Source organism: Rhinichthys klamathensis, unplaced genomic scaffold (assembly GCF_029890125.1).
Source record: "Rhinichthys klamathensis goyatoka isolate OS25496 unplaced genomic scaffold, OSU_Roscu_1.1 h1tg000874l_1, whole genome shotgun sequence".
In the NCBI taxonomy this organism is placed as follows: domain Eukaryota; kingdom Metazoa; phylum Chordata; class Actinopteri; order Cypriniformes; family Leuciscidae; genus Rhinichthys; species Rhinichthys klamathensis.
The window spans coordinates 135,001-157,500 of record NW_026607235.1 but is presented as its reverse complement, the minus strand read 5'-3'; the positions used below and the strand labels follow the sequence as shown (position 1 = coordinate 157,500).

The window sequence follows — 22,500 nt, the reverse complement described above, 5'->3', positions numbered from 1 at the left end:
AGAGTGAGTGAGAGAGTGTGTGTGTGTGTGTGTGTGTGTGTGTGTGTATGTGTGTACGTGTGTGTGTGTGTGTGTGTGTGTGTGTGTTAGCAGCTCAGATTACCTCACAAACGCACTGAAAATTTCAGTTTTCAGTTTCACAAAATTTTATGTTCAACCCCGGAGTCGTACAAAGATGGAGAGACTCAAGGAGAACATGTAGAGCAACAGGACTTCATATAGTTATGAACAGTTAGTTGATGAGTTTATGTTTCTGATGTGGAGTTAACTCTCTTCTAGTCATTGATTAGCATATTCTGTCATGATAATCTATAAGTCACATTACATTCGCTAATGTTAACAAATACAACCTTTGATTTTAATAAGGTAGTAAATGTCGGAATTAATATTAACTAAGATTAATAAATGCTGAAGTATTGTTCATTCTAAGTTCATGTTAACTAATGAGCCTTACTGTAAAGTGTTACCGCTACACTGTAATCTCATCCTCATTACTGAGGCAAATATTCATGTGATATTCCGTTAGTAAAGTATGCTATGATAGTGTTTGTTTTATTAGAAGCTGCTTTTGTTTGCAGGTTACATGCACAGTAAATGATGCATAATTACATAATGCAACTAACCCTAACCTAACCATAACCCTTTAGTAAGTACATGTAGTGCATGAATATTACTCATACTTAGTGTGTAATGTTGCTGTTTGAGCATAACACATTTAACTAAAGCTAGAAAAGTGAAATGATAATGGAGCGCCCCTGTAACCTCCACAGACGGCCGCTCGTCTCCCGGCGTGTGTTACATCTCGTTTCTGCAGGGTTTGTTGAAGTGACATGTCTGAGAGAAGCACAGCTGGAGTCGAGCGTGGATAATCCACTCACAGACACAAAAGCTGTGCGTCTGACCGTCTTTACATGCAGGACGCTCTGAACTCTGGGTAATTAATGCATGTCTGAATAACAGAGATCGGACAGAGCACACATCTGCAAGAGAAGAGCTTCTGATCGACTGCTGTCAACATGTGACTAAAACACCTTTAACATGCTGTTAGACTCAATTAGGATCAAACTCATCATATTAAACGTCGAAATCAAACAAGAAAAGTACCGTCATTGAACAGTATGAAGCTTATTCTTAAAGTCCCCCTGTAGTCAATTATTAATCCCTTAAAACTCATTTTTTAATCACCGAAATTACATGTTTAAAGTTTTTTTTCCTTGCCTTAAAATATCTTGAATGTAACTCGACACCCTCGCCTCATTTAGTATGCGTGGTTCTATGAATATGCAGATGAGCCCCGCCTCCACTCACTCAGCTCAGAGATCCACTGGTTGACGATCACACGTTGATCTGATTGGTTACAAGGTCGTTTGTGACGTCAGAAACACCAGCGATTTCAAACCGTGTTTTTGAGACTGTCTTTGGTTCACTGCAGTTTTAAGGAGGAAATACTCAGCAATGCTGTCGACTTATGAACTTACACATGGTGTGTCTTAAAGCGTATTAAACACACCACATAGACACATAAACAACATTAAAAGCTGGATTTTCACCACAGGGCGACTTTAAAGAAGACTTTAAACCATCGTTGCCAAACCACAACCACAATCTTACTCTTTTTTTTCTTTCTTTTTTTTTTACCGCCAATTTTGTCCCGCCGTCCATTTTCAAATAGAAAACTCCCTTTTCACGTCATTTCCCATTCCACTTCTTGCATGTGTTTTCGTGACAACACATGGTTTGGGGACGGGATCGAGTCGCTGGGTGACGGAGCTGTAGTGTGTGTGTGACCCTGTCGCAGATCATTGACGTGAACACCACAACGACTTCAAGACTCCAGAGCCAGTCGTGTAGTGTAAACAGCACAGCGTCACAGTCGTGTAGTGTGAACTAGGCATAAGCTGAACAGCCAATCAGAGTTCTCTCTCTCACCGACGGCCATTCAACATGTCGAATCAGCCGAAAAAAACCCCACGAGGACCAATTTCAGCCGACGGTGCGGAACACACTGAGAAAACTGAGTCGCCGACGCACAAAACCGGCCTGGTGTATCCTGGGCTTTAGAAATAAACTGAACTGAAATACCTGACACTTTCCCGCCACACACACCGATGTCCCGTCGTGTCCACAGGGCGTCCCGTCGACGACTCGCCCCGACTGACGGACGTAGAACCTGAAGCCGACGGCCCGACAGTTCAGCTCACAGCCCTGATCACTCGACACTGAGCACACACACACACACAGAAGAGATGACAGAATCATTTCATCACACACAAGTTTAGAGCCGCACACAGTTTAAGACTTAGTGATTTGAACAAACTCGAAAACTGTGATCTCTAGCACGAATGAGAACAGAATCCGAAGCCTGTAATGACACACAGCAGCCACAAGAGGACAGCAAAGACCCACGGTGAGCCAGAACCAGTCGGAGAACTCCTGGAGTTATGAAAACTTCATTTCCAGTGTATCATTCTTCAAACTTTATGAGAACGTAACTTTTGAATGTTCTCTGAAACAAGTAACATTTGTAAACATCCAACTTAAAAGTTTCAGAAAAACATTCCATGTGTACGGAAGCGTATTGCATTCACTTGAAGAAAAAGAATCTACTCTTTTTTTCTGAATTAATGAGTTAATTATCTCAGAATTACAAGATAATTTTTCATGGAAAAAAGTTGTTGCTCTGTTTTTCTGAATTTCTGAGTTTTTGAGATAATCAAGTCATTAATTCAGAAAAACAGAGTAGATTTTTTCTTCAAGTGAATGCAATACGCTTCCGTACATGTGTGATGTATAAATAATGTTTTTGTGCTAATGTTTTTGAGCATTAGCACAAATAGCACTAATTAATAGCACTAACGTTATTAAAGTGCAGATAAATTAACGTTTTATTAACGTTACTGGAAGAACGTTTGTTTATAACATATAATGTTCCATGTTTGCTGTGGTGAAAATACACTAGTTTGTGTCATCAAGACAAAAACATAAAACGTTGGCATGAATTCATTGTCAGCCATAATTCCACACGAACCATAAACATGAATCAAACACTGGCGCAGCATCAAAGTTCATAAATCCGAAAGCATTCGCTGTTCCGCAGGATCCGACATGCCGGGAAAAGGTCCTGAGGCTCGGATGATTAACTCACTGAAATATGACTAACTTTAATTGCAACATGATCATTAGAGTTAAAGGGTTAGTTCGCCCATTTAAGACATGAAGTTGTATGCAATCCTTACCAGCACTATTAGTGCACACACACTGACCCACTCTGTTGTCCCCTCCCTGGTCAGAGTTCTGGCCGCTGGAAGTTTTTCAATAAAGTACTCCCGGTTATTTTCCGGTGCCACAAAACTGTGCGTTTTTACGTGAAAAAATGATTTGCGTTTCAAAGCTTGATTAATTTACCACACAAAAAACACGCCGGTCAAAATTCATACCTCAGTTTTAATCGGCACTATTTTCTATCCATTTCTATCAATCCGCGCTGCTGTCAACGTCAACAGTGCGCACGTTCCGATCAGGGGCCTATACCATGAAGGTAGCTGAACAAACTCGGAGTTACAGGATTAGTTTTGAGTTGACAAAACCAAACCGATGCAATCAGGCTTTATTGGTACCATGACGCAGCTCATCAACTTTCTCTGTCAACTCAGGCTTTGATCTTAAAGGGATACTCCACTTTTTTGGGAAATAGGCTCATTTTACAACTCCCCCAGAGTTAAACTGTTGAGTTTTACCGTTTTTGAATCCATTCAGCCGATCTCCGGTTCTGGCGGTACCACTTTTAGCATAGCTTAGCATACATCATTGAAGTGGACAAGACCATTAGCATTTCTCAAAAAAAAAATGACCAAAGAGTTTCGATATTTTTCCTATTTAAAACTCGACTCTTCTGTAGTTACATCGTGCACTAAGACCGACGGAAAATGTAAAGTTGCGATTTTCTAGGCTGATATGGCTAGGAACTATACTCTCATTCCTGCGTAATAATCAAGAAACTTCACTGCCGTACCATGAGTGCAGCAGGCGTAATGATATGACGCAGCGCCTGAAAATAGTTCCGTTGTGTTGACGGAAGGTGGCCTATTTTCCCCAATAGTAACCGACTGCAGAACCGCAGAACCATACGTCATAGCAGTGTGAGGACGACAGCGCCAGCCTGACAGTCTGATGCCGGAAGTGGGCGTGGCCAGGCATTGCGCTACTTCTGTGTTTTAGAAAGTTTAAAACAATGCTATTATGAATATATTTTTTAACGATTTCATTCAAAATATATATTTAAGAGATAGGCCTATATATATATATATATATATATATATATATATCAAATATTATAAAATATGATATTTATAAAATTATAAAGTATAATAACTATGTTTTGTCCTATTAACAAAAGACAGGCAATGTAGCCTATTAACAAATGTTAATAGTGTTTTTTAAGTTAAAATGATACTTTATGCATCTGTTTTGTGTCAAATGATTAACAATATAAATTGAACAAAGCTTAAAACAAACAAAATAATAAAACGAAAACAAAGCTTGAGCATTTGAACATTTGATTTAATTGAAAAGCATTTTTTAAATAAAATGTGTTTTTCCCCCCCTCTGAAATAGCAAAAGCATCACACACTAGCTGTACCTGCTCCAAATAAATAATAGTAATTAAATCAAAATAAATAAAATAAATAAATTATATAAAACAAAATCAAACCAAAGAAAATAAATCTTATTAAAGTTATGCAGGCACACATTTAACAATAATTTTCAAGTGACAAATAAACTAAATAGATCAAAACTCCATACACATGGAGTTAATCCTGATGATTTCATGAGGCGCCTTTCGTCATGACACTCGCTTTTATTTTCTTTGGTTTGATTTTGTTTTTTATAATTTATTTTATTTAGTTCGATTTTTTATTTTCATTTAATTACTATTATTTAGCTATTTAGAGCAGGTACATCTGTGTGTGATGCTTTTGCCATTTCAGAGGAAAACAATAATTGTATTTAATTAATCATTTTTGTTTCAGTCCACCATAGAATTATGTTGTTTGGTCTATGAAAAAAAATTGTTAGTTGTGAAATGGTTGAGTATTAACAAAATTGTTTTTTAAAAGTTAAAATTATACTTTATCCATTTGTTGTGTCAAATGATTAACAATATAAATTGAATAAAGCTTTAAACAAAAATAATAATAAAATTAAAACAAAGCTTGAACATTTGATTGAATTGAAATCGTTTTGGCTGAGGGCAAAGTGAAGTTTCATAACTTTATATTTAGGCTATTTTAACATTGTATCCTGCTGTATGTTTGACTGAAGCTACTTCTGTTATAATGGCTATTACTGATCAATAAAACTGAAATTTAACAAAAAGAGTTAAATATTAAAGTCACTATTTAACTTATTTTTTATTGTGTATATTCTGTAATGGATATTTCTTATTCTATTGCTATTATAGTATTATTAATAAACTATGCTATTATCAATATTTTTATGATTGTATTATTGTACTTATGATATTATATAATTATAATGATATTATATAATTATAATGACTTATGATATTATACTAATCATTACTATTTTATTTGCTGTATACTATTTGTTTATTTTATTGACTAAACTATTTACTATTACTTCTCACTTTATGTTATATACTATTTGCATTGCACTGTAGTTGTACCATAACCTATTATTATAAAGGATCCATCAGTTAAAATGTTGCTAAAATCTGGTCAATCACAGAAAATGCTTTTTCCACAATAAGAAAACTTAAATTATATCTCAGTATGGGGGTCTTCACCATTCTTATCCAAGAATAAAAAGCCAGATACATGACAAGCCTGAGCTTTGACCATTCTTTATTAAAAAAAATATTTTACAAGTCTAACTATCGAGATTTTAAATAACTAGAGATGGAACTTTTTGTACACCACATACAAACCACTGAAATCGGTTGATAAATGTAAAAACAGTTTGTTTTTATCCAGAAAAAACGCAGCTCCCCCGTTTACTTACATTTGATTACAGTGCAGTCTTGCCCTCAGCAAAATGGCGGACCCGTTGACGTATCGCAGCAACGTTCCAAAGCGGACAATAGGGCGTCTATGTATTTATTATGTCTATGGTTAGGCTGGCGCTGTCGTCCTCACACTGCTATGACGTATGGTTCTGGGGTTCTGCAGTCGGACCTATCTCCTATTTTCAGGCGCTGCGTCATATCATTACGCCTGCTGCACTCATGGTACGGCAGTGAAGTTTCTTGATTATTACGCAGGAATGAGAGTATAGTTCCTAGCCATATCAGCCTAGAAAATCGCAACTTTACATTTTCCGTCGGTCTTAGTCCACGATGTAACTACAGAAGAGTCGAGTTTTCAATAGGAAAAATATCGAAACTCTTTGGTCATTTTTTTTTTTAGAAATGCTAATGGTCTTGTACACTTCAATGATGTATGCTAAGCTATGCTAAAAGTGGTACCGCCAGAACCGGAGATCGGCTGAATGGATTCAAAAACGGTAAAACTCAACAGTTTAACTCTGGGGGAGTTGTAAAATGAGCCTATTTCCCAAAAAAGTGGAGTATCCCTTTAAGCTATGATTACTCCACGAGCGCGTGCACATACCAAAGTGACGTTAGCACCGAACAACCAATCGCGTTCGATATGGATAGAGCGAGAGCGATATTTTCTTTCCGCGGAGGTAAGAGATAATAGGCTTGTTTGAGATGCGCCTTGCCTCGCCTGAAATGTAGTCGAGAGTAGGCGGCTGCAGTGAGAGGAGGAGTGAAAAAAGCGCAGGCAAGCCGGACAGATCGCTCTTCTCGCAGTGGATCTGACACCTGTGAGATCAAAGGCGGATATCGCGGGATTCACACTCGTGCACGGTGTTGCTAATAAACTGGATGTATTTTAAGTTTTGTTGCTTGAATATGAAAATAAATATAATGAACAAGACACTCAAAGTACTTATTTAATTCCATTTTAAATAGGCCTATATGTTTATGAATCATTTTTTTTCTTTACAGATATGTGTTTTTATTTTTAATTTTAAAAAAAAAATTACATCACATAGATCGCACTGTCAGAGAGTTTGGGGATATCCACACATACTTTATACACATAAAACATGATATCAGAGTTTTAAAATCAAACATTTTAAAAGAGAACAATACATCACGGTTGTTTAAACCAATGAGCATTAAGCTGTGTCGTCAGCAAGTCGTTTCCCATCATGCTTTTGATCAGCGCAGTCGGTGGAGAGCAACTGCGCGCGACTGCAGAATCCGACAAGTGCGCCTTGCGCTCGCGAGAGTTATTTGACACACGTCAGCATGACATCAGAGCAAGGCGGACCGCACTCGGACACATTTCTAACCGGCATGCATCTCGCGCTGATCACCGGTGATCGGTTCTGCGCAGATTTTGCTCATCTCAAACAAGCCTAATCATTCAGAATTACGATGAATTTAAATATGTATTACAAGCTCGAAACAATACGGTCTCTGCTGCCAAAGCAAGAGAAGACTGTTGGAGAAAGATTGCTGATTGTGTAAGCTAAATAAATACGTTCTTTATTCATGTAAAACAGTGGTCTCAAACTCGCGGCCCGCGGGCCATTTGCGGCCCGCAGGGTGATATTTTGTGGCCCCCTACTTGACATTAAAGTTTAATGTTAGTGCGGCCCGTCGTTGCGTATGCCGCGTTTAAAAAAAAAAAAAAAAAAATATTTTTAAAAACTTATGGGTTACCATAGATAGTCTCGTGACACGGTGGGTTTGTTGTCAATAGTTGTCATAGACAACCGCGAAGTACAAACATACTGCGCCTGGAAAAAATGAGCGCGTCGCTTCAATTATGAGCGCGCTTGCCGCGCGCCTACATTTGAAATAACGAACTTGAGCGCGCAAAATATGTGAGCGCGATATGTGAACGGCCCCTTGTCGAGCTACCACCAATCAGACCACGAGCTACTGGTAGCTCGCGAGCGACGTGTTGGAGACCCCTGCTCTAAAACAATGTGAGAATAATCATTTTGAGCTTGTAATATGTGTCCAACAGGTTCATAAGGAGGTTTGCTTTGATTTGTGCAGTCAGTAATTTGAGACACTATGTGTAGAAAGAATTCAATAAGCCGGGCAGACATGACTGCAAATATTTGTATTTCAAAAGCAATAATTGTTTATATTTATTAAAAAGTATAATAAAAGGAAATGTGCCTTCCAAAAAAAAAAAAAACATTCAATATCATTAATGTGTTGTATAAAGAAAATAAAAAGGACATAAGCAAATATAAATATCACAAATATGTGTTATAGACAAAGAAAGTTTGTAAAAATGAACTTCAACTGTCAGAAGGACAGCTCATAAAGAACCAATCATGTACAGAAAGGAATGTTCAAATTCAGAGGAATGCTGATCAGAAGAAACGTTAATAATAAATATTGAGAAGATTGGATCAGTTGTGCTCCTTTTTTGGAATACTTGAATACTATTTTTTTGTGGAATACTTGATGTGGCCCAGCCTGACCCCGACTCTACCTCCAGCGGCCCCCAGTTAAGTTGAGTTTGAGACCCCTGATGTAAAATGATGTATATATAGGCTATGAATGTATGTGTGTGTGAAATATAGCCTATATTTTTATAATATATAAAAAAATGTGCATGTATATACTAATAAAGATTAATATTCATTGATTTTTAGATGCAACTCCAAACGTTCTTGGCAGCTGATAAAGACAAAATATAAAAATATAATTCAAAATAGCCTAGTAAGTATTTACACACAGCCTTTTATTATTTTATTATTAACACTTGTTTGAGGCAAACCGAAAAAAGAGTGAAATTCAGAAAACCAGTGGAGGGCCACTCCTCCAGAATACACTGAGTTGGCTCTGATAGGAATAAGGGACGGTCGATTATGGATGGGATTACAGGTGCTGTACAATCTGACCCTGGTGCCGGCTCCTCTAAGCAAGTAACACTGGGTACGTGTGCGATACATTACTATTTTAAGTTTTAAATATGGCTGACTGTAAGTCTCTGCAGTCGAGGGAAATGCAGTGTCCCTGTTGAAGCCAGCACACACACACAGTCTCCCACACAGAGGTCAGTATGCAGCAGACAGAACACCAGAAACATATTGGCCTACTTTTATTTATCAGGAAGGAGGAAATGATGAAGACACTCTGTCTGTGTTCTGGGACAGTTGCTGAGGTGAATGCACTGGGCTTTTTATTAAGGCAAACATTTGAATGTGTGGCATAAAACAGGGACTGACCCAAGTTACACATCTCTTTTATTGTAGGATTTTTCACAACCTGTCCCAGAAACTGAAGCCTCTACCTCAACAGGCTTCAAAAGAAATGTGAACAAGGTAAGGATTTAAAACCCTTGACATATATAACAGGTGTTTGTCAAGGAACTTTTTGTGAGTTGAATAGCCTCCCAAAAACTTGTAATGATCATGTTTGTGGTGGAATTATGTTTCAGGTGGAAACAGACTCAGTCAGGGCCCTTTAAAAAAGGAGCCTATAGAGCTAGACTGCACACTAAAGGAGCCTATAGAGCTAGACTGCACACTAAAGGAGCCGATCGAGCTAGACTGCACACTAAAGGAGCCTATAGAGCCAGACTGCACACTAAAGGAGCCTATAGAGCTAGACTGCACACTAAAGGAGCCTATAGAGCTAGACTGCACACTAAAGGAGCCTATAGAGCTAGACTGCACACTAAAGGAGCCTATAGAGCTAGACTGCACACTAAAGGAGCCTATAGAGCTAGACTGCACACTAAAGGAGCCTATAGAGCTAGACTGCACACTAAAGGAGCCTATAGAGCTAGACTGCACACTAAAGGAGCCTATAGAGCTAGACTGCACACTAAAGGAGCCTATAGAGCTAGACTGCACACTAAAGGAGCCTATAGAGCTAGACTGCACACTAAAGGAGCCTATAGAGCTAGACTGCACACTAAAGGAGCCTATAGAGCTAGACTGCACACTAAAGGAGCCTACTGAGCTAGACTGCACACTAAAGGAGCCTATAGAGCTAGACTGCACACTAAAGGAGCCTATGGAGCTAGACTGCACACTAAAGGAGCCTATAGAGCTAGACTGCACACTAAAGGAGCCTATAGAGCTAGACTGCACACTAAAGGAGCCTATAGAGCTAGACTGCACACTAAAGGAGCCTATAGAGCTAGACTGCACACTAAAGGAGCCTATGGAGCTAGACTGCACACTAAAGGAGCCTATGGAGCTAGACTGCACACTAAAGGAGCCTATAGAGCTAGACTGCACACTAAAGGAGCCTATAGAGCTAGACTGCACACTAAAGGAGCCTATAGAGCTAGACTGCACACTAAAGGAGCCTATAGAGCTAGACTGCACACTAAAGGAGCCTATAGAGCTAGACTGCACACTAAAGGAGCCTATAGAGCTAGACTGCACACTAAAGGAGCCTATAGAGCTAGACTGCACACTAAAGGAGCCTATAGAGCTAGACTGCACACTAAAGGAGCCTATAGAGCTAGACTGCACACTAAAGGAGCCTATGGAGCTAGACTGCACACTAAAGGAGCCTATAGAGCTAGACTGCACACTAAAGGAGCCTATAGAGCTAGACTGCACACTAAAGGAGCATGGAGCTAGACTGCACACTAAAGGAGCCTATGGAGCTAGACTGCACACTAAAGGAGCCTATGGAGCTAGACTGCACACTAAAGGAGCCTATGGAGCTAGACTGCACACTAAAGGAGCCTATGGAGCTAGACTGCACACTAAAGGAGCCTATGGAGCTAGACTGCACACTAAAGGAGCCTATGGAGCTAGACTGCACACTAAAGGAGCCTATAGAGCTAGACTGCACACTAAAGGAGCCTATAGAGCTAGACTGCACACTAAAGGAGCCTATAGAGCTAGACTGCACACTAAAGGAGCCTATAGAGCTAGACTGCACACTAAAGGAGCCTATATAGCAAGACTGCACACTAAAGGAGCCTATAGAGCTAGACTGCACACTAAAGGAGCCTATAGAGCTAGACTGCACACTAAAGGAGCCTATAGAGCTAGACTGCACACTAAAGGAGCCTATAGAGCTAGACTGCACACTAAAGGAGCCTATGGAGCTAGACTGCACACTAAAGGAGCCTATGGAGCTAGACTGCACACTAAAGGAGCCTATAGAGCTAGACTGCACACTAAAGGAGCCTATAGAGCTAGACTGCACACTAAAGGAGCCTATAGAGCTAGACTGCACACTAAAGGAGCCTATGGAGCTAGACTGCACACTAAAGGAGCCTATGGAGCTAGACTGCACACTAAAGGAGCTTGACTGTGAGCTGAGGAGGCTCCACATTTAAGAAATATATGTAACATCTAGATTAAACTGATCTCAGTATGTGAACTTATTTAACCAAGAACACTTTAACATGAATATTTATTAATGCAACTTTCTATTGCTCTCTTTCTCCCCCCCCCCCCCCCCCATCCCACAAAACCAATAAAACAGTTTGAGACCTATCTGCAGTTTCAATGTGCTTTTATTAAGTGTAATATTGTATGGTGATTGCAACTACATTTGCACCAGCTGGGTGGTCAAGTGTGTTCGGGTCAGTTTCATCGGGGAGAAGCTTTCTGTGGTGTTCTGGCTCCTTTCTATGGTGGCTATATTGTGCAGAATGGCACAAGACACTATCTGTGATGCCCACTCTGGTGACTCTTAAGCGCCGAAGACAGTTGAAACGTGCCTTTAGGATGCCAAAGATCATCTCTAACTTTTACTATGGTTTTACTGACACATGAGGGTCATGATAGGGGGTTATTGTGTAGGTTTTGCTGTCCCAATTCAAATTAACAGTGTTTTGTACTGTACCAAATTTAACTAGCTTTCCTCAAAAGCGCTGACACAACATACTCACAGAAAGTAGATGGTTATCTATTAATTTTACTATTAATTTAAAGATTCATCTCACAGAAAATAATAATTTCACATGTTCACATAATCTCTACCTGAACATTAAGGCTGTGAAATGACTTTCTATTAACATAATCTGCCTCATGTTCTCCTAGAGAAGTGGAGATTGCAACATGTGTGCAGGCTATTGCTCCAATGACTCTATAGGGAATGCTATCATAGGATTAACAGAATAAAATAAAAAAAGATTTAAAATAATTCTTAACATGTACTGTATTGTATAGTACATTTCTGAAATTTGCTTTTTGAAAGAAAAAAAAAACGTGATGTCACCCTATCAATATATTATACCGGCAATTTTATAAAAACCCTCTCTTATGGACATGGTCAATAAATGTCTGGAGAACACTATTAAACTATTAATGTACTCCTGCAGAGCGAGGACCACCTTGCGAAAATGCGAATGGTTCTACAAACCGTGTTTTCCCCTAGATTCTGTGCATCACCGATCGTGCAAGTATGTAGGCTACCAGTTGCAAAAAAAACGCAACGCAATACCATTTGTGGTACAGTAAATGCATGAATTCGACGTGTTAAATTATTTATGTGCGGCTCAGGAAGTTCGCAAAGATAAGAAATTCCTTCCGCAGAAAATCTGTATCTTTCATACAAGTAACTATCAGGAAAGGCAAGGGGATTTTGTCCGGCTAAAAACTCATTCTCTACGATGTGCTTGTCTTACAAATTTGCGCTGAGATGTCCACAGGATTTGAAAGAAAATGTAAAGCCATTGCAACAAACACTGGGAATTAGTTACGTCACCTATATGTTTCTTTGCTCACAGCTGATTGGTCAAACTTCAGTCTGAGATCTCGAATCCAGAACTTAACCTGCCCCGGAGCAGGTTAGCCGTGCAGCGTAAGGTACCATGGCAACAAACACCGATTAAAGCCGAGCTACTTTCATAGTACCTAAAACCCAGGGTTGGCGGAAACTAAGCTGAAACATAGCTGGCTAGCCACCTAAACCGGCTTCATGGTACAGGCCCCTGCTGTTCCATAGTGTTTACACAATCGATTGACAACGACGTAAAAAGTATTAAATTAACAATGGTGCGAACTTGTAAATTCCCAGGCTGTGACCACAAGGATGTGCCGGGATCAAAGTTCAGATTCCATCGTTTTCCTGTTTCGAATATAACTATGAGACAGTTTACCGAGCATAATCTCCATCTGCTGTTAGTCGACCTCACCAGCAGGGGGTGCAAGCGCGTGTTGTTGATTTGGCTGGTTGCCATCGGCTATTCTGCGGGAGCTAAAATATCCAAAATAAAGGATTTTCGTGTGTGTAGTGCTCACTTCAGCGAAGACGATTACATCCCCATTTAAGGAGGAAAAGGAAAATTAAAGAGTTTTGCTGTACCAGTACCACGGGTAAGCTCTATTTACTAACTTTATGATCCCATGTCTAAACTGGACGGTAAACAAGCTGATGTTTAGACTCCATTATAAAACACGTGAAACACGTTGACGTTGACAGCAGCGCGGATTGATAGAAATGGATAGAAAATAGTGCCGATTAAAACTGAGGTATGAATTTTGACCGGCGTGTTTTTTGTGTGGTAAATTAATCAAGCTTTGAAACGCAAATCATTTTTTCACGTAAAAACGCACAGTTTTGTGGCACCGGAAAATAACCGGGAGTACTTTATTGAAAAACTTCCAGCGGCCAGAACTCTGACCAGGGAGGGGACAACAGAGTGGGTCAGTGTGTGTGCACTATAGTGCTGGTAAGGATTGCATACAACTTCATGTCTTAAATGGGCGAACTAACCCTTTAACAGCACAAATGTGTGTGTGTCATTCAGGATGTTATTAATTTGGGTAACATCAAAAATGTTTCTGCCAAAAACTTATTTAGCCTTAATTTAGTCTAAAAATACAAATGTTGAATTTTCAGCATCATTACTCCAGTCTTCAGTGTCACATGATCTTTCAGAAATCACTCTAATATAATGATTTGATCGATGCTCAAGAAACATTTATGATTATTATCAATATTGAAAACAGTTTATTTTTTTGGAAACCATGAAACAATTTTATTTTTCAGAAATCTTTGATGAATAGAAAGTTTAAAAGAACAGCATTTATTTGAAATAGAATTTTTCGTCTCTACTGTCACTTTTGATCAATTGACTGCGTCCTTGATGAATAAAAATGTACTGACTGATTGGTAGTGTAAAAATATAAATAGTGAATAGTAAAAACTAGAGAATGTGCTCACCGTCGTGGAAAGGTTCCCACTGGTACAGTCTCCCCATGAAGAGCTGCGTGTTGAAGGAGGAGCACTGCACGTCTCTGATTGGTCTGCTGGATGACGGACAGGCCTGAGAATTCATAAACACACCCACACATACTTTTTTTTACAGCCGTATTAAGCATTCACACACCCCCTCAAGAGTTAAACGTGGCCTATTCCTGGGGTAAGTGATGATGTTAGCCAGGGTTAAATGCTGGGGTTAGTGATGATGTTAGCCAGGGTTAAATGCTGGGGTTAGTGATGATGTTAGCCAGGGTTAAATGCTGGGGTTAGTGATGACGTTAGCCAGGGTTAAATGCTGGTGTTAGTGATGATGTTAGCCAGGGTTAAATGCTGGGGTTAGTGATGACGTTAGCCAGGGTTAAATGCTGGGGTTAGTGATGACGTTAGCCAGGGTTAAATGCTGGGGTTAGTGATGATGTTAGCCAGGGTTAAATGCTGGGGTTAGTGATGACGTTAGCCAGGGTTAAATGCTGGGGTTAGTGATGACGTTAGCCAGGGTTAGATGCTGGGGTTAGTGAAGATGTTAGCCAGGGTTAAATGTTGGGGTTAGTGATGACGTTAGCCAGGGTTAAATGCTGGGGTTAGTGATGACGTTAGCCAGGGTTAAATGCTGGGGTTAGTGATGACGTTAGCCAGGGTTAAATGCTGGGGTTAGTGATGACGCTAGCCAGGGTTAAATGCTGGGGTTAGTGATGATGTTTGCCAGGGTTAAATGCTGGGGTTAGTGATGATGTTAGCCAGGGTTAAATGCTGGGGTTAGTGATGATGTTAGCCAGGGTTAAATGCTGGGGTTAGTGATGACGTTAGCCAGGGTTAAATGCTGGGGTTAGTGATGACGCTAGCCAGGGTTAAATGCTGGGGTTAGTGATGATGTTAGCCAGGGTTAAATGCTGGGGTTAGTGATGATGTTAGCCAGGGTTAAATGCTGGGGTTAGTGATGATGTTAGCCAGGGTTAAATGCTGGGGTTAGTGATGATGTTAGCCAGGGTTAAATGCTGGGGTTAGTCATGACGTTAGCCAGGGTTAAATGCTGGGGTTAGTCATGACGTTAGCCAGGGTTAAATGCTGGGGTTAGTCATGACGTTAGCCAGGGTTAAATGCTGTGTTTCTGTGCAGATGTTACCGTGGCATTGCAGATCTTGTGCTGGTTCTGGGCTCCGGGGCAGGAGGCGTTCGGGACCGCGTCGTACGGCCGGTTCTGCGCTGCCGGTGTGTGAGCGCGCCGGTTCAGATGGACGGTTCTACCCTGAGTCCTGTAACTCTGGAGAGGGACGTCTAATGCCGATCGTCTCCGTGTGTTTTGGGCTGTTCGGCCAGAATCCTTCAGTAGAGGCGTTACGTATGAAGTCCTGCCGTATCCGTACGTCCCTGCACTGATGCCACGGTTCGCTTGTCTTCAACAGAGAGAAAATATAGAGAAAGAAAAGTAAATTTACTCATTTAGCAGATGCTCGTATCCCAAGCCATTCATCTGAAGTAATAATTCATCAAATTAATTAAATCAAATGTACAATTAAAATAAAGATTTTTCACAGTAAATCAAAATAGCGATCTATCTTATTAATAGCGAATATCAAATCAGTAGATTTACATGAGCGCAGCTTCGGTTCACAGGGAATTATTCTTCTCACAAACGTTAAAGTTTAACGTGCATTTGGGAGGTTCACTTTATTTACACTCACATTCACAGAATTCCCAACATTTATCCGACAGACGTTTACAGCATTTCACTAATAATCTGCCAAAATAACAACTTTGAGAGTATTTGACATTTGACAAGTGAAGATTTCAAGACATCAAAATTTGTATTGTAACTTGTGGTTTTCGTTGGTTCTTGTAAAGATTGAACTCATGTGTGAACAACTTTTTTTTTAAAGTATCTATTTTCATTAGCAGTCGAATCTTTGTTCATCGTGTCTGAATGAATTATGATATAAAATGAAATGTCATATTGCATTTCAAACTGCAATCACACAACACACGGCTGGTAGGAACTACACGAGCTTCTTCACGGGTTAGTGACATCACAAACCCTCAAATTTACATAAACCCCGCCTCCGGGAACACGATTTATAGATTATCATGACAGAATATGCTAATCAATGACTAGAAGAGAGTTAACTCCACATCAGAAACATAAACTCATCAACTAAGCATCAGAAATGTCCTGTTGCTCTACATGACTGACTCCGGTTTGAACATAAAAGGCTAAAAGTTTTTGAAACACACACACACACAAGCTCTTGAAGCTCCGCCCCCCTGTGCTGGGAGCAGCAGCTCATTTGCATTTAAAGGGACACACACACAAACGGCGTGTTTTTGCTCACCCTCAAAAAGTGATGATTTTAACATGCTATATAAAATATCTGTGGGGTATTTTGAGCTGAAGCTTCACACACACACTCTGGGGACATCAGAGACTTATTTTACATCTTGTTTAAATCTCAGGTGGGCTATTAAATATCTACACCTAAAGTGGTTCAGCTGATGAAAAAGCGTAAGTATTAGTTTTGAACTGATGAGGATGATGTCAAACCTCCATCCATGCCTGAGGCTCTGCGGTCTCTGCTGGCCCGGCGCTGATCCGCTGGGAGCGACCCGACAGATCCTGATCCGTTCCTGAACTCCTCCACCGCAGGAGAGCGAACACGAACCCCACGAACCCCAGGAGCTCCACGACCTCGACCTCGACCCGTCAGAACCAGTCAGCGGATCCGACCGGATCTGAGCACGTCAAGAGGAAATAAACAAGAACAAAAATGAGATGTAGTTCGTCCCTCATGCCACGATTCTATACGATATTATTGTGATACTCCAAGACTTATGGTAAAAGGTTAACAAAAATGAACTGTTGATTAAAATGCTAAATTTGATATTACATTGTGTGTGTAAATGAATATTCTTGGACTCAGTGCTGAAACCCAAAGCACAGACAATAGAGACGCCAGAATAACAATATTCATGATTCTGAAGCTGGAAATACTGAGTTATTGTAGATGAATATGTTTGATCTCTGTCACTGACTAGATATATTTATAATAATGTCGGCCACTTTTCACTGGTATCATCACACATCTGGCATTATCAGGAGCCACAGATATTCCCCCACTGCAGTGTTATACATTATATTCAACTTTATATATAGTAGTTTAATGTAGTACTGACACTAAAACTCTGAAAACATGAATTTTTTTCTCACACAGTAATTTTTTTTTGGGGTGAACTAGGCTATACACAAAACATATAGTTGCATTATTGTATTGCGATATATTATGCCATGGAATTCTTCCACATGCCCACCTGCGTCAAGAGCCTGGTAGCTCAGTACTATAGCAACTTGCAGATGTGTTTTTCCCTCCAGGACTTCACCACCGGATGGCAGCGGCTCGAAGTAGGAATTGCGATGGGGTGTACTATTTCTCCAATACTGTTTGTAGCAGCCTTTGAGATAATCCTCATGTACAATGAGGCAAATGGTTGGGGGGATCAAACTGCCAACTGGCAAGAGGCTTCCCCCACTGAGGAGTTACATGGATGATGTCACCAGCCTCCTTCAGACAGCAGCATGCACATCAAGACTGCTGAAGAGGATGGACGAATTGATGTCATGGGCAAGAATGAAGATCAAGCCCTCCAAGTCTCGGAGCTTGTCCCTCAGGAGAGGAGTCAGAAATGACAATACCATCTTCGTCATTGGAGGGGAAAAAATCCCACTTCTATCAGAGCAACCGATCAAAAGCCTGGGGAGGCAGTACACTGCAGACCTATCTGACAAACAGATGGGGAAAACCGTCATGAAGCAGCTCTCCGCCGGACTGGCAAGGATCGACCAAAGCCAACTCCCTGGGAAGTTTAAGGTCTGGTGCTACCAGTTTACACTCTACAGGAGGGTGATGTGGCCCCTGAAAATGAGTGAGATTCCCTCATCAACTGTAAGTAAGATGGATGGAAAAGCCAACTCATTCATCCGAAAGTGGTTGGGGTTGCCACGGTGCCTATCTGAAACCGGTCTATTTGGAAAAAACATGCTGCAGCTGCCACTGCAGTCCATACAGTTGGGCTACATGCAAGAAAAGACCAGGTTGGTTCTCGAGCTGAGGGAGTCCACAGACGAGTCAGTAAAGAACGCAAATGCCAAGGTTCCTACTGGCCGCAAGTGGAATGCCCAAACCGAGGTCGATCAAGCTGTCGGTCGGCTACAACACCGGGAGATCATGGGCAGAGTTCAGGTAGGAAGAGCAGGTCTAGGATGGGGAGAGACGCCACGCTTTTGGTCCAAGGCCAATCGCAAGCAAAGGAAGGAGATGGTGGTAGCAGAGGTGACGAGGATGGAGGAAGATCGCTACAAAATCAAGGCCGTGGCGCAGGGTCGACAAGGAAGCTGGACAACCTGGGAGGGAATCATGAACCGGAACATCAGTTGGTCAGACGTGTGGAAGATCCCACAGGCAAGACTTAGTTTCCTTATTCGTTCAACCTACGACACGCTTCCCTGCCCTCGGAACCTCCACCAGTGGTTTGGAAATGAAGAATCCTGCGTACTCTGCAATGCTCCCAACGCAAGTCTCCAGCACATCTTGGCAGGCTGTAAGATCGCTCTCTCACAGGGACGCTACAGATGGCGCCACGATCAGGTCCTGAGAAAGCTAGCCGAAGTACTTGAGGAGTGTCGACAGGGTGGCAACCAACCACCATCAGCAGAGGACCCCACCATCTTTGTGTCGGAAGGAGGGGTAAGGAGAAGCACCAGATCAAGAGAAACAGCAAGGCTCTTCTCCCCCAACCAGGAGTGGGACATGAGGGTTGACCTAGATAAGCAGCTCCGGTTCCCCACGGAGATAACCACCACATCTCTCCGGCCAGACATAGTGGTGTGGTCAACCAAGGCGAGATCGACGCACCTCATTGAGCTCACTGTACCACTGGAGGAGGGGATCGAGGCCGCCTTCGAACGGAAGAAGGCCAAGTACTCGGAGCTTGCTGCCGAGTGCCGGGAGGCTGGCTGGAAGACGACCATCCACCCAGTGGAGGTCGGATGCCGAGGTTTCCTTGGGGTGTCAACCATACGCCTCTTGAGGGAAGCAGGAGTGGCCGGAGGGAGGCTAAGGAGGGCAACAAAGGATCTGGCAGAGGAGGCAGAGAAAGGTAGCTTTTGGCTCTGGCTGAGGAGGAAAGATAGGTGTTGGGGGAAGAACATCTAACCCCAGATAACAGCAGCAGGGAGAACAGCTATCAGCTGCAGGGGGTGACAGGGAGACGTCCCTGTCACTGCTCCGCCACCTGGAGACGTTCCAGAATTAAAGGAGCGAAACGTCGGTGAACGGTGGTTTCTGGCTGATGACCCTGCAGCTGACCCATGGGCACTGGAGGAGGTGCGACAGGCAGCAATGCCCAGCAGGTGGTAACATCTTCCTGTGCAATTACTGAAGTTCTGGCGAACCCAGTGACTACTGTGAATAGGGCAGTTGGAGTCCAGGGAAGACTGGAGGACAGCCAGGAAAGACTGGATGGCAGCAGGGAAAGACCGCACCGGGAGTGGGTGGCTAGTTACCTAACCCACTAGTCTTTTGCGAGAGAGACACCCAAACCTAACTACAAAGAAACGTAACGAGAAACAACCCGCGGGCCCTCCGAGAGGTGGGATGAAAGATGGGCCCAACAGGACAGACCACACGGTGACGACGGCAACGAACATGGACAACGAGAACACCAGAACTCCAGTAAACGAGGAGAAGATCCTCAGAAAGTGTGCATGTGGATGGGAGAAAGTGACCACGTTTAGGGGCTTACGGATTCATCAGGGGAAAGCGAAGTGTGGACAGAAAGGCCAACAGCAACCTTGCACTGCGTTAGCAGGTGAGACAAGAAGGACCAAAAGCCAGGGAAAAAACCACAGAGCCGAAGGACCTAACGTTGCTGAAGGCATGAGAGTCACAGAGGAAGGTCCCCTGGTGGAGGCTGAGCCTCCACGTGTGCATGAAGACCCAGTCCCCAACACGTTAGACAGAACAGAGCCAAATGAAGAGACCAAAGAACCAGCCAGAAGGAGTAAGCTGAAGTGGCCGAAGTCAAATGAAGCAGAGGCATGGCGCAATTTGGACTTGGACCTGATCAAGACCCTAGAGGGATCACTGCGAGGAGGGGGCGAGACTAAGCTTAACCTGATTGGAGACATAATATACCAGACCTGCAAAGACAAGTTTGGCGAAATTGTCCCCAAACAGAGGACCGCCAGGAGAGAGAAGGGAAGGAGGGAAAGGGAAATCCTCCAACTTGTGCAAAGGCGTCGGCAACTCCGCAAGAACTGGAGGAAGGCAACCCACGCAGAGAGAGAGGGTCTGAAAGTCCTGTGGGAGGAGGTCCGGAAAAGGCTAGCCGGGCTTCGCAGAGCTGAACGCATCCGCAAGCGCAACCAGCGGAAGCAGAGAGAGCGAGCCAACTTCTTCAAGGATCCCTTCAAGCATGCCAGACAACTATTGGAGGAAAAGAAGAGTGGCAGGCTCGAAACCACCAAGGAGAAACTGGAGCAGTATGTCAAAGAGCAGTACAGTGATCCACAAAGGAGCGTCCCTTTAGGAACTCCAGGATACGTGCCCCAGCCGGCAAAGCCAACAGTTGAGTTCAACATCATGCCCCTCAAGCTCAGCGAAGTCAGGCAAGTCGTGGAGAAGGCAAGGTCCTCTTCCGCACCTGGTCCCAATGGGGTCCCCTACAAGCTTTATAAGAACTGCCCCAAGGTACTAGAGCTACTATGGTATCTGATGAGAACTGCCTGGAAAAAGCAAATAATTCCATTTGAGTGGCAAAGAGCGGTAGCAGTCTTCATACCTAAGGAAACGAACTCCAAAGACATCAGCCAATTCCGGAACATTGCACTACTGAATGTAGAAGGAAAGATCTTCTTCTCAGTGCTAGCCAGGAGGATGACTAACTATCTGCTCGAGAATGGCTATGTTGACACCAACTGCCAGAAGGCAGGAGTTCCAGGTTTCCCAGGATGTGTAGAGCACTCCACTATGATCTGGGACCAGATCCAGAAGGCCAAGCGGGAGAAGACCGACCTGCATGTCATCTGGCTTGACCTTGCCAACGCGTACGGATCAGTTCCGCATCAGCTGGTCAACTATGCCATGGAATTCTTCCACATGCCCACCTGCGTCAAGAGCCTGGTAGCTCAGTACTATAGCAACTTGCAGATGTGTTTTTCCCTCCAGGACTTCACCACCGGATGGCAGCGGCTCGAAGTAGGAATTGCGATGGGGTGTACTATTTCTCCAATACTGTTTGTAGCAGCCTTTGAGATAATCCTCATCGGGGCAAGGCAAATGGTTGGGGGGATCAAACTGCCAACTGGCAAGAGGCTTCCCCCACTGAGGAGTTACATGGATGATGTCACCAGCCTCCTTCAGACAGCAGCATGCACATCAAGACTGCTGAAGAGGATGGACGAATTGATGTCATGGGCAAGAATGAAGATCAAGCCCTCCAAGTCTCGGAGCTTGTCCCTCAGGAGAGGAGTCAGAAATGACAATACCATCTTCGTCATTGGAGGGGAAAAAATCCCACTTCTATCAGAGCAACCGATCAAAAGCCTGGGGAGGCAGTACACTGCAGACCTATCTGACAAACAGATGGGGAAAACCGTCATGAAGCAGCTCTCCGACGGACTGGCAAGGATCGACCAAAGCCAACTCCCTGGGAAGTTTAAGGTCTGGTGCTACCAGTTTACACTCTACAGGAGGGTGATGTGGCCCCTGAAAATGAGTGAGATTCCCTCATCAACTGTAAGTAAGATGGATGGAAAAGCCAACTCATTCATCCGAAAGTGGTTGGGGTTGCCACGGTGCCTATCTGAAACCGGTCTATTTGGAAAAAACATGCTGCAGCTGCCACTGCAGTCCATACAGTTGGGCTACATGCAAGAAAAGACCAGGTTGGTTCTCGAGCTGAGGGAGTCCACAGACGAGTCAGTAAAGAACGCAAATGCCAAGGTTCCTACTGGCCGCAAGTGGAATGCCCAAACCGAGGTCGATCAAGCTGTCGGTCGGCTACAACACCGGGAGATCATGGGCAGAGTTCAGGTAGGAAGAGCAGGTCTAGGATGGGGAGAGACGCCACGCTTTTGGTCCAAGGCCAATCGCAAGCAAAGGAAGGAGATGGTGGTAGCAGAGGTGACGAGGATGGAGGAAGATCGCTACAAAATCAAGGCCGTGGCGCAGGGTCGACAAGGAAGCTGGACAACCTGGGAGGGAATCATGAAC

General features: G+C 42.7%; 1 protein-coding gene across 1 annotated transcript in view; it reads right to left on the bottom strand.

Annotated features, from left to right (window-relative positions):
- The window catches only part of LOC130078440 (thrombospondin type-1 domain-containing protein 4-like), a 63,756-nt gene that overhangs the window by 37,588 nt on the left and 3,668 nt on the right, over positions 1 to 22,500 (bottom strand). Inside the window, exons 4-7 of the mRNA XM_056243954.1 lie at positions 16,776 to 16,963; positions 15,363 to 15,633; positions 14,201 to 14,303; positions 2,083 to 2,219 (exon numbers count right to left, since the gene is read on the bottom strand). Coding sequence (XP_056099929.1) covers positions 2,083 to 2,219; positions 14,201 to 14,303; positions 15,363 to 15,633; positions 16,776 to 16,963 — 699 coding nt within the window. The remainder of the gene's footprint in view (positions 1 to 2,082; positions 2,220 to 14,200; positions 14,304 to 15,362; positions 15,634 to 16,775; positions 16,964 to 22,500) is intronic.